The sequence below is a fragment of the Portunus trituberculatus genome, chromosome 46 (assembly GCF_017591435.1).
Source record: "Portunus trituberculatus isolate SZX2019 chromosome 46, ASM1759143v1, whole genome shotgun sequence".
In the NCBI taxonomy this organism is placed as follows: domain Eukaryota; kingdom Metazoa; phylum Arthropoda; class Malacostraca; order Decapoda; family Portunidae; genus Portunus; species Portunus trituberculatus.
In genome coordinates this window covers 9534058-9546401 of record NC_059300.1, presented here as the reverse complement: position 1 = coordinate 9546401, position 12344 = coordinate 9534058, and the positions used below count along the sequence as shown (strand labels likewise).

At 40.7% G+C, this 12344-nt stretch overlaps 1 protein-coding gene across 23 annotated transcripts in view; it reads left to right on the top strand.

Annotated features, from left to right (window-relative positions):
* LOC123519872 (potassium channel subfamily T member 2-like) overlaps nt 1-12344 on the top strand; it is a 624454-nt gene that overhangs the window by 457274 nt on the left and 154836 nt on the right. For all 23 annotated transcript variants that reach the window (XM_045281480.1, XM_045281479.1, XM_045281478.1 and 20 more), the window contains one exon: nt 9298-9377. In XM_045281480.1, the coding sequence (XP_045137415.1) occupies nt 9298-9377 (80 nt within the window). The remainder of the gene's footprint in view (nt 1-9297; nt 9378-12344) is intronic.

The window sequence follows — 12344 nt, the reverse complement described above, 5'->3', positions numbered from 1 at the left end:
AGGGGGTACTTATCATTATATCAATATTTTGTAGCCAAAACATAATTTTAGCTTAATATCATCTTACCCAACACGAGTTTCTGCCTTATCAAAACTACATAACTAGCCAAACATCCTTTCCAAGTATAACATTACCTAATTCTAGTTAACAGTTTATCAATACAAAGCCAACATAAATTTCCAGCGTACGTATTAATACCGTCCAAACAAAAATTACTTTCCAATTCAGTATAACCTAACGTCATTTCCACTTGTCCTCCAAGTCTCGTATATTGGCTCCATGATCTTCCTGTCCTTCTGATATCGTTGATTAATACCCCGAGAATTAGCCACAGAGAAGCCAGGAACAGCTCGCCCTTTACAGCGTCCCACGGAACACTGAGACCTCGGCGGGCCAGTGAAGGTTTAAGTTAAGGTTGACATCACTCAGTAGTACCGGGCTGACGGAGACAAAGAAGCAGGCACAGAGGGCGTTTTAAGCACAATGGGTGTTTGCATAAAGTGGGACCAGAGGGTAAACGTAAATCACGGTCTATTTAAGGAAACTATTCAGAGCTGTGTGCCTTCAAAAAACTGGATGTCTGTCTCACTAGATCTTTCTTTAGCTTGTTCTCTCTCTCTCTCTCTCTCTCTCTCTCTCTCTCTCTCTCTCTCTCTCTCTCTCTCTCTCTCTCTCTCTCTCTCTCTCTCTCTCTCTCTCTCTCTCTCTCTCTCTCTAACTTGTTATTCGTACAAGATACTATTTTATTCTCACGATAAAAGGGAAAAGCTTGACGGGGAGTTACTAGATGGAAGAGAGAGAGAGAGAGAGAGAGAGAGAGAGAGAGAGAGAGGGGGGGGGTGGAGGAGAAAAAAAAATAAAGGTTCAATATTGGGAGTCAACAAGGCAGCCTCCACTCGTCCCACGTTTTCTTTGAGTTAATGTTTACGGCTAGTGGCACAGAAAATGAACTGTCGCAAAAACCTGACGAACTTTTTACTTCCAACATACGGTAAAAGAAGGAAAAAAATGCGGAAAAAAAGACTGGTGAATGTTACTTTTTCATATTATTTTCTCTTTTGTTGAGATAGGAAAATGAAATAACAATAACTAGAAATAATAAGTAAATGAATAAATATGCATGTGTGTCTGTGTATCCGTGTGTCCATGTGTGTCTGTGTGTTTATGTATGTGTTTGTATGTGTGTAAATGTAAAAATACACTTACGTCCTCTATTTTCTAGAAATATAACCTTACACAAAGCATAATCATCTTAAATCTTGCCACATCAGAGAGAAACCTTAAGAGGATGAGCTTGCCATTATTATTAGAGACAAAGGATTATTCTTGTACTCTTAGGTTTCATGTTTGTAGCTCATTTCTGTCGTGCAGATGCCGGTACCAATTGTGAAGGGAAGGAATCGAAGTGGGAGAAAGGGAAAGAGAAGGAGGATGAGGAGGAAAAGAAGAAGGAGGAGGAGAAGAAGAAGGAGAAAGAGGAGAATGAGGAGGAAAAGGAAGAGCAAGAGGAGGAGCAGGAGAAGTAGGAGGAAGAGAGGGATGTGTAGACGAAAAGGGTAAAAGGAAAAATGGCTGGAAATACATGCGAATAAAAAGTAGGAGGAATGAAAAAGAATAGGTAAAGAAGGTGAGAGGGAGATTGCAAGAAGGTGGGAGATAAAGGAGAAGGATGGTAAAAGGAGCGCTTAATGTTAAACAAGTGAAAATTGTGAAAAACGAGTGTCTGTTGTGTCTTTGTGCAGAACAAGGGGAAGGTTAGGTATCCCGAGGTGTTTTGTATCTCCTTGCTAACTTTTTACTTTATTTTCTTTTTCTTCGTGTCGTATAAACAGTTAAGAAGAAAAGTCTTCCTTGAAAGATGTAGAAAGTGAGTAGGTGTGAATTTAATACCGAGTGTAAATATTCAGTTTTTATCTATATTCTTTTATGTTTTCAGGAAAACTCTTTGCTTTTCATGATTTTTCTCGTCTTTTTTTCTCTTTCATGAAAAAGTCCTTTGCTGTTGTTGTTTTTTTCTTCTGAGTTCTTTTTCGTCGTCCTCTTTTAAAGTGTTTGTGGAGTATCTCGTCGTCCTTTTCCCTTCAGTGCAATATTAGCCTCATTAGCAAAACAAACTCTTCGGTCCTGTCAACCCACATTCACTTATACCGGTGTGTTCCCGCCGTTACACTTCGCCCACTGGTCGTCCCGGGAGTTCTTGGTCATTACTTTCTTATTATGAACTACAAACCTTATATTCTCCTTTATTTTTCGTTGACATTTTTGCTTTCCTGCACACATAGACGTTTGTTTGTCTATATGTGCATTATTATTATTATTATTATTATTATTATTATTATTATTATTATTATTATTATTATTATTATTGAAAATGAGCCAACTAAAACACACAAAAAAAACGATAAAAACATCCACTGAGGTGCAAATCCTAAAAGAAAAATAGAGAAAAGATTAATTCATAGATACGAAGATAAGTGTTGTTTTTAAATGTCTGGATGTGTGTACGAGTGTATTGCACCTGTACAGGCGTGGATAAGTGTGAAGGAGGAGTGTAGAAGAGTGGGAAAGCGTGAAAGGTCAGCCAAGCGTGTTATCCTTCGTGACATGTTAGCAGAGTCGAGCATGGGGCAATCTAATCCCATGTTTGCGCCCATGACTTGTTGCTGCCGCCCACTCTCCCTCCACGCTCGGACCCACACCTGTTGCAGCCCGGCAGGTTGGCAGCTGTGTGGAGGTGAGCGTGGTGGAGGACGGATCGGTACGGGCTGGATTTCCTTCGTATTTCCTCCACCTTTCCGCATGTCGAGTGATTTTTATGTCTCTCTCTCTCTCTCTCTCTCTCTCTCTCTCTCTCTCTCTCTCTCTCTCTCTCTCTCTCTCTCTCTCTCTCTCTCTCTCTCTCTCTCTCTCTCTCTCGTGATTAAACTTATTCTCTTCCCCTTCTCTTCGTCCTTCCCTTTTCGTGTCCCCCTCCTTTCGTACTCCTTCCCGTTTTTCATCTCTATTTTTATCGACATCTTTGGCCCCGTTTGAAGGTAGCCGAGGTGAGGGCGGTGCAGCTCACCCGTGAATGCTTCCCCTTCCACCCACGTCCCAGCAGCTCATTCAGGTGAACGAATTGAAGAGGGTCGGCAGAGTTGGTGTGGAATGAGCCGTAGAATAAGCAGGCATTGGTTAGTTTTGCCTTCCACAATCCATATGATTTTGCGCAGTAGATATTTTGATGGTAATAACTCACTCTAGTGCATGTAGCTGTATTATTCTTTTAAGGAGAGTACTGGAAGTGTTACTCGTTTAAAAGCTATTGGAAGTTAAATTATGAGTTTAGACATGAAGATACACACTCGTTAGGATTTATTGTCAAGTATGCAAGACTTGGGGAAGAGCAAGAAGTGGTGTTAAGAAATATTGGTTTAATTTTAGATGGGTTTCGTCCTGTTATAAATATTAATAATATTTACCGATCACTGTTATTAAGGACACGTACGACAAACTTTCCCCACCATCTTCCAGTAAGAGAGAGAGAGAGAGAGAGAGAGAGAGAGAGAAAGAAAGAAAGAAAGAAAGAAAGAAAGAAAGTCATATTGGCATAACAGTACATTTTTCTATCAATTTTTGCGTCTTTCCCTCTTATTTCTTATCTTTCCCTCACACTTTGTTTACCTTCCTTTCTTTTCTCTTTTCTGCGCTGTCTCTTTTGTTTCTTTTCCCGATAATCTCCCCAGGGAACAAAGCTGCACGAAGAGGGAAGGAAACAAAAACTAAATACGAAAAAAAAATAGATGCGTGGATGAGCGAGCGAACGGAAATCTTTGCCACATGAACCCCGGTAGTCGATGGCAAAAACAATGTTGATGATGCAAGACAACAAAGCAGAGGCAATTCATTAGGACGAGAAGTATGTCTCCTTCACTTATCTGACATTCATGTGGACGCCGAATATAACTTAAGACTTTGGACATGCGGGTAAGAATGATAGGAATAGACGGCCAGGTGGACAGGCGGAACAAGTGGACAGAAATCTTGGAGGCCAAGTGTGAATGATATGATGGGAGTGTGTGAAATATATGTGAAGAGAGAAAGTGAGAAGTATTATGAAGACACACATTGTTTTGCTCTTTCCTGTGGCGTCAGTAGAGAGAGAGAGAGAGAGAGAGAGAGAGAGAGAGAGAGAGAGAGAGAGAGAGAGAGAGAGAAGCCCAGCACGAAGTAGAGCAGATGAGACATTGTCGGGGAAAAGGCACCAAGTTAATTATTAGTCTCTAAATCTCATAAAGGGAGAATAATGAGAGCCGAGAGTGAGGGACGTTCCTGGGTGAGATGAACTCAGGCAGGAGGTGATACTTTCATCGTGTCGCCGCTGATGGGCCGTGCTGGGATAAAGGGAAGCTGGGAGAGGACGTCGTGATAAAGAGATCGCGGGTGATGGATGTCTTGGTGAAAGAAAGGAAGTAATTACGTTTGATTATGGGAGGTGGAAGACGAATGTTAACCCCTTCAATACTGGGTCACATTGTTATCTTGAGATCTGTTTGTGATCAGACCATTTTACTGACATTAGGAATGGTCTATGGAGGTCAGGAGATTAATGGCAACAGTCTTCACAATTCTAATCCCCCCCCCGTAAGTTTCTGAAGCTGTTTAGATCATCAAATAGTAAGTAGAATGAATATGGAAACGCGTCATGTACTGAAGGGGTTAAGAAGAATCATGGGAGTAAAATTTTCACTTTGAGTCTGTAGGGAAGTGAAGGATGAGAAAGGAGTTTAAAGACAGTAAAGATGATATACGTGAAAGGTAAAGGAGTGGGTTAGTAGGGTTCAAGAAGCAAAGATTGGCTGTGCATGACCTTGAAGAAAAATGGTGTTGTAATATGATGAAAATAGCAACTTGGGCAACAGTAGGAGTCATTATGTTGTGGTGAGCGAGTCGATAAGGATGATTGTCGTGGCGTGGGACTTGCTTGTTGGTTTGACATGAAGAATGAAAGGTGCATAAGATCAAGAGGCCAAATTATTCAATATACTTCACCTGTTGGGTTTAATCGATATTCTTAGTGTTGTTCATTTGTGTAGCGTCAGGATGCTTCACCATTTAAAATGAAAATAAAACTAAATCCATGAACGTGAAATGAAGACACAGAAGACCAGGGCTAAGATGGAACATGGCATTACCACTAATATTATCAAACCTTACAACAAAAGAACATGAGAAAAAGGATTGAAATTACTGAAGAAACTAAAGAAAATCAACTCAAGAGCAATTGCATCACTCAGGTGTATTATCATTCGTTGTAATATAATGAACTAAGTCTAAGAGTCAATGGTAGACTGATGTGGGCGAAGCAGTAGTGGCAATGACGGTGGTATTTGTAGTAGTGGTAATGAAGAGAGTGGTGGTGATGGTAGTGGCAGTCATGGTGATGTGTGATAATAATAACAACTCTGGTGGCAGTGCGGTATTATAATCGGTCGATGGTCTCTTCATAATACCCAGTGACGTCATCGTGGCCCACTCGGGAATACTCACATTAGACAAAAACCCAATCTCGGAGCAACAGCAGCAGCGACAACGGCAGCCTTCTCCCCTCTCCTCTCCTCTCCTCTCCTCCCCACCCATGTCTTCGTGGTTCTGTGTATGCGTCTTTTTCTTCTTATTTTCGGTATGCGTGTCCCTTGAGAGATGGAGACGTCAGTATTGCGCGGCGTTACTTGAAGGAAAGTGGCGAAGATAGTGTGTCTGTGCCAAAAATACTGGGTAACGTGTGTGAAGGTGGAGGGCGGAGGGGAGCAGATGGAGGGGAGCAGACAGGGTGACCAGGAAGGCACTGGAGGGAGTGATGAGGGAGGTGGAACAGCGAGACTAAGTGAAGAAAAATGACCTCCTTTGCCGCATGCTGATGACGCTGCCTTGCTATTTTTCCATGTCATTTGATAGACGCCTTTCCTACCACGAACTTACTGAATAATATAACAGTCGATTTGGTTGGTGTAATGATGCAAGGGGGGAGGGACGGTGAAGGGCGCGGCTGTAAGTATGACAGATATCTGAAAAATAAATATGTTGATCGTGTTTTGGTTTCAGGGCATGTGGTGTGTGACGCTTTAACAGCACCCTTGACTTTCATACCTCACTTCCGTCTACTTTTAAGAGATTTGCATATTTTTACTTCTGTGCCTTTTATTTATTTATTTATTTTTTTTCCTATATCGTTCTCCTTTATTTTCATTTTGCTGCTTTTTTCCATTTTGCTTTTCCTGGAAATTTTTATACTGTTATTCTGTTATTTTAGTTTATTTTTCGTATCCATTTCCAGCGAGATGGCCATCAATCACCTCAGTTCTCATCATTGACTAGTGGGAAGAATTTCTTTTTTACTCCCTAACTCACTTGCTGTCCTTACTGATATTTTTTTTCCCGCTGGTTTAGAAGGAACGGAACGCCTCTCACTGCTGAAGTGACTCGTTTTAAACAGATTTATAGACAATATAAATTTGATGTTATTGACGCCACACAATCAATCTCTCTCTTTTACTCGTTCGTACCCTTACTTGTTTATCCTTGCTGTAGTTGCTCTTACTTTACACGTATTACCTTTTAGTGTTAATTACTGTTTCCATGGCTACTCATCTTATAAAAATCTTGTGTTTGTTTACTTTCCCGCCGTAGAAATCTTAATTAGAATTTATTACGTACGTCAGTGTCCCTTTCCTATGACTTCAACGTATAGAAAAGATGAATATAACTGAAAACTTTTTTCGTTAACATTTTTCTCGCTCGATATTAAAATCACACTTTTCTTGCTTACTCTGTCCAATAGCACACACACACACACACCACTGAAAACATACTCACAGCATCAAAGCAGACCCATTTCACTTGCCCCAAATTACACATTCCCACACACTTTCAAATCACACTCACACACACATTCTTCCCACTAATCAGACCAATGCACTCCCACATATAATTAGGAACTCACTCCTAGTACCATCCCCTCTCCTTCCATCCACCGCCTTTACACTCCCATATACAGTGCCACAAAGCACACGCCACACACCCGCCGCAGTAACACGCCTTGGGTTCCCATGACGTCTAATTTCACAGCCCTTAGAGGTGATTGTCGGATTTTCATGGTGTTCTATCCCATTGAGTAGTGCGGAATCATAATCAAACTATCACTGGAAACTTCGATACACTGCTGAACATCTAAGGAACCACGACCACAGCCTGTTGAAAATACAGATAAGACGCTGTAAGGTTTAAGAATACGAGCACGTTTCAGCCTGCAGCTCGACACGCAAATGACACACATGACGCTTCACTGACTCGATCAACCTGAATCCCCTTCCCCTAACGAAGCATCATTATCAAAGCCTCCTAATTAGCAAAACTTCGTCCCAGCAGCGTTATACTTTCTTGCCTCCATTGTTTTCTTTCCTCGTTATCAAAGGAAATGCTGATCCTTTTCTTTACTCGTTATCAAAGACGGAAAGTATATTATTCTTTATCGATTTTTTGTAGTCATTATCAAAGATGCTTCCGACCTTTATTTTTTTTTCTTTACTCATTATTTTTATATTGTCTTTTTCTTCATCAATGGAAACTGTGCTGTCTATTTTCTTGGCTCATTATCAAAGGATATTTCGATCTCTATATTTTTTTCTTTACTCACTATCATATTCGTTTTCGTTACTCTACATCAAAGAAAAGTCTGACCTTTGTTCATTTTCCCCACTCATTATCATCGGAAGTTCTCACCTCAGGCTGATAACAGAGCGGGTCATTAATGTTGCTCTGTTGATATCCATGCCTGGTCGCGGGGCACGTGTCGAGGCGCTCAGGTTTCCTCCCTCCCTCCCCATACTCCTTGGTATATTATATTGCCGCTGCTTCATGGCCGCACAATGGCTGAAGTTATATGGTGTCATGTCACGTGTCGGGGAAAATAAAGGGGTGTGACTCGTGTGTTTTCCCGTTATTTATTTTTCGCCCTGATTCATGTCTTATGCTTATTTTCTTTCATTTTCTTGCTATTTTTTAGTTGTTCGTCCCTGTTTAGTAACTGTATGCGTTCCTTGAGATCACGTAGTTGAGTTGATCGAGTCATTTAGTTTTACCCTTATATTCATAGCCTTTTATTATTGTCTTTTTGTTCACAATCCTTTAGTTTTTCCCCTTTTCTTAATTCTTGTCCTTTTTTTTCCATGCATTTCCCATAACTATGAGCGGTTTTTTTATGATATAGATAAACAAAATTAACTGTGGCATTTTGATATTTATATTTATGACGCTTTTATTATTCGTATATCTCTTTTACTATTTTCTTTCATTACCATCCGTTTTATTTTCCAACCATTTCCTATAACTGTATACATTCTCTTCAGTCACACACTAGTCCACCTTCATTTTCACCTCCCGTATACTAGTTTGTTATTTTTCTGCTTCTGTGATGGCTGGTGAAGGACGGCGAGAATGATGGGATGGGTGCGAATAGTAAGGGACGGAAGGGTCATAGGAAAAGGAGAGTGATTGTAGAGGCGATATGAAATTGGAGAAAGGTGAAGGGAAGGGGAAGAAGGGAAACAAAAGGGGGAGAATAAGAAAAAAGCACCAGAGGGAATGAGACATGGGAAGGGAGAGGGACTGAGAGGGCCAGATAGAGGTGGAAAGGGAAATGGAACGGGCGGAGAGAGGAGAAGGAAGGGGAAGTGTACAGGATGGAGGTGATAAAGTGGAAAATGAAACGGATGGGAGCAGCGTATAGAGTCAACAGAGGGCTGGGGAAATATTTCATCGCAGGGAAAAAAATATTACACTGAACTGCTGGCCATAAATAATACTGACTTCCCATGTGCTCTCTCTCTCTCTCTCTCTCTCTCTCTCTCTCTCTCTCTCTCTCTCTCTCTCTCTCTCTCTCTCTCTCTCTCTCTCTCTCTCTCTCTCTCTCTCTCTCTCTCTCATACATTAACAGAAAGCCCTCGGGTGACCAGCAAATCCCAATCAATACCTCCGATAAAAATAACCACGAAGCTAAAACGCAAAGAAAATCGATACACGAACGAACAGGAAGGTAGACCAACCAACCAAGCAACACACACACACACACACACACACACACACACACACACACACACACACACACACACACAGAAGGACATGTGTTAATTGTCATCTGCTCTTCATCTCGAGTGTCTTATATGAATGATACAGTAACCCAACTGTATCATTAATGTATCGATCGTGAGGTGGATTTCTCATTAACCGTCCCTCTCTTTCTCTCTCCGTCCTTGCAGAGTGCGCGTTGAGTACTACGTCAACGAGAACACCTTCAAGGAGCGGCTTCACCTGTACTTCGTTAAGAACCAGCGATCAAGTAAGTACCTGGGAACACGCTGGTAATTAGGAGGAGGAGGAGGAGGAGGAATAGGAGGAGGAAGAGGAGGAATAAGAAGAAGAAAAAAAGTGTGTGTATGTGGGGAGGGGGGTGACAGTGAGGATGCGGAAAAGGTCAGTTTGTGCTCTAGCGGTAGCGGTGACTGTTGGTGGTAGTGCTAAGACGACGACGACGACGAGAGAGAGAGAGAGAGAGAGAGAGAGAGAGAGAGAGAGAGAGAGAGAGAGAGAGAGAGAGAGAGAGAGAGAGAGAAAGAGAGAGAGACTCGCTGACTAAGATTTTAATCACCTGTACCGCTGGAAATAGTTAACAAAGAACATAAGTTTGTCATGAGAGCCAGTTAGCTGAGGATGCCTACCGTGGCGCTGTGGAGCGCAGCAAGGCGGTTGTGGTGGTCTTGTCCGGGTGTTGGAAAGGCCAGTGACGTAATGAGGAGAAAGTTTACCCGGTATATTCAATTTCAAGGTCCTTATAGCCTGTAGCCACGCCTGTTTGACTGCTGCCTCTCGCTTCTTCCTCTCCAACCTCAAAGTGGACAAGAAATGTGTGTACCCCTGAAAGCAGTGCTCTTGAAATGTCAGTGCTAAATATAACGTCGAGGTGGATAAGTGAAAGGAAATTGCGTAACTGTTACACGTTTGGGAACACCAGTGTCATGGAAAACTATAGTGCCAGTTCCCTGATTATCACCAGTGCTTGATTGTTACCATAAGAAACAACATTAGTACACCATACAAAGAAATACAAATTATACCCATTGGCTGCAAGACTTAAACTAAACAAACGTAGTGCTAAGAAACGATAAGGCAAGCAAGGAGAACGAAAACGAGGAGGAAAATAATCAGCGAAAAGAGGAGGCAGCTTAGGAGTCAGGACATCTCCAGTGCCCACAACGAAAACAGTCTGCCAGGGAGAAAGATCAGCTGTGAAGGAGGTGGTTGAGGTAGCCAAGAGGAGCGGAGGAGCACCATGGAGCTGACACGTCGAGAGTACCGTAAGGGAAGATGAGCCATACCGTTGCTGTGTGTGTGTTCCCCTCACCTACCACCTAGACAGCGGACACCCCCAGTGGCAGCTTCCGTAGACAGCACCAGTCACCACCGTAATGGGCCTGTTGTTTGCTCCTCACCCACCATAGACAACTGTGAAGATGTAGACAGCAAATATCCACAAGCAGCAAGTAGCAAACACCTTGAAGCTTGGGTACTGCCTTGCATGTCCTGCTTGGCGTGATGGAGGTTGATGGTGATGGAAGTGGCGCCGAGCCTCGAGTATGAAGAATGACGGAGAAGGGAAATTTGACCTTTACATTGTTCTCCACATTGTCAAGCTCTGCTGAACCGACAGCTGATAACTTTAAGACGAAATTCGTTCTGAATATCATGTAGGAAAGTTAAAGTCGCCATAGTCGTTGACGTTCACACACTTGTCTGACTACATCCGCAGAACAGCTACAGTAAAAGCCGAAGGAGCAACTCTTCTACACTACGTATACATGAATACAATTTTGCTATTGTCATCCTCTGAAAGTTATATGAATTGTCGAGGATGCATTGCAATGCTTTTAGTTCCTTCATTTTACTCGCTATCGAAGAAGGAAAATAGTTTTGCTCCAAAGGCTTTAGATTTTTCATAAGAATTGCACTGGTTGACAGAAAAATATGCAGATGCTGAGCCTGTGCTGATGTAAACTTCGAAGAGATGGAGCAGCACGTGGGTAGTCTTATAACAATAGTGAAAAAAAGCAGATTCGTTCTTACTGGGAATGTTCCAGGAATAGCCACTTATAAATACATAGAAGTGAAAGGAAAGTCAAAGTGTTTCATATCTCCCGAGAAAGACTGTGAGGGCACTTCATTTCTTTAAACTTGCTTAAGGAATAGGACGTTTCCTGCATTATAAGTTTACTAAAATTCTTCCTTGCCTAGAGAAACTGAAATTCTATCAATATGACAGCTCTCCAACGAAGGTGAAGATGCGAGACGACACGTGCTGCAGGAATACGGCTCCTTCCACCTGCTGGAGTAAAATAATGGGATGAAAATTGTAATGATAGTTGTGGTGGTGGTGGTGATGATGATCGTAATAATAATAATGATAATATTAATGATAGATTATAATAATGATAACAATAATAATAATAATAATAATAATAATAATAATAATAATAATAACAATATATAATGATAATGATAATAATAATAATAATAATAATAATAATAATAATAATAACAATAATAATAATAATATCAATAATGATAATAATAATAACAATAGTAATAATAATAATAATAATAATAATAATAATAATAATAATAATAATAGTAGTAGTAGTAGTAATAATAACAATGATAATAATAATAATAATAATAATAATAATAATAATAATAATAATAATAATAATAATAATAATAATAATAATGATAATAGTATTAGTAATACATTAATTAGTAGAACAACGAAAATGAAAAAAAAACAGCGTATCCCCGCAATCCGAATACTACATTTGGTGAAATAAATGTACATGCATCTCTACTTATTAACACACATCGCATCATGGAAATCCGAATCCTTAGGTGAGCCACAACACACTTCAGAATATTGTAAAGCCGACAATCTGCGTTTCTACGCAGTGATATTTAACTGTGTAATATTTCACGCTGCACAAAAATAGGAGGTTTTTAGAGCGCGAGGCTGAGAACAAGCAGTGAAGGCCGAGGTTGCAAGAGAAGGCAAATATGACGAACCAGGACCTTTACCTTGTCAGTAGTAAAGTATCATGAGTGTCAGGGAGGTGTGCCTGTGAGTGACGTTATCTCTTTCTCAAGTAAAAATATAAGGGAATAAATAAATAAGCTAAATAGACCTCCAGTGGAAATAATGACAAAACACTTTAAGAATACTCGGTTCTTCTCTTAAGTGAAATTAAATAAACATCCAGTGTGA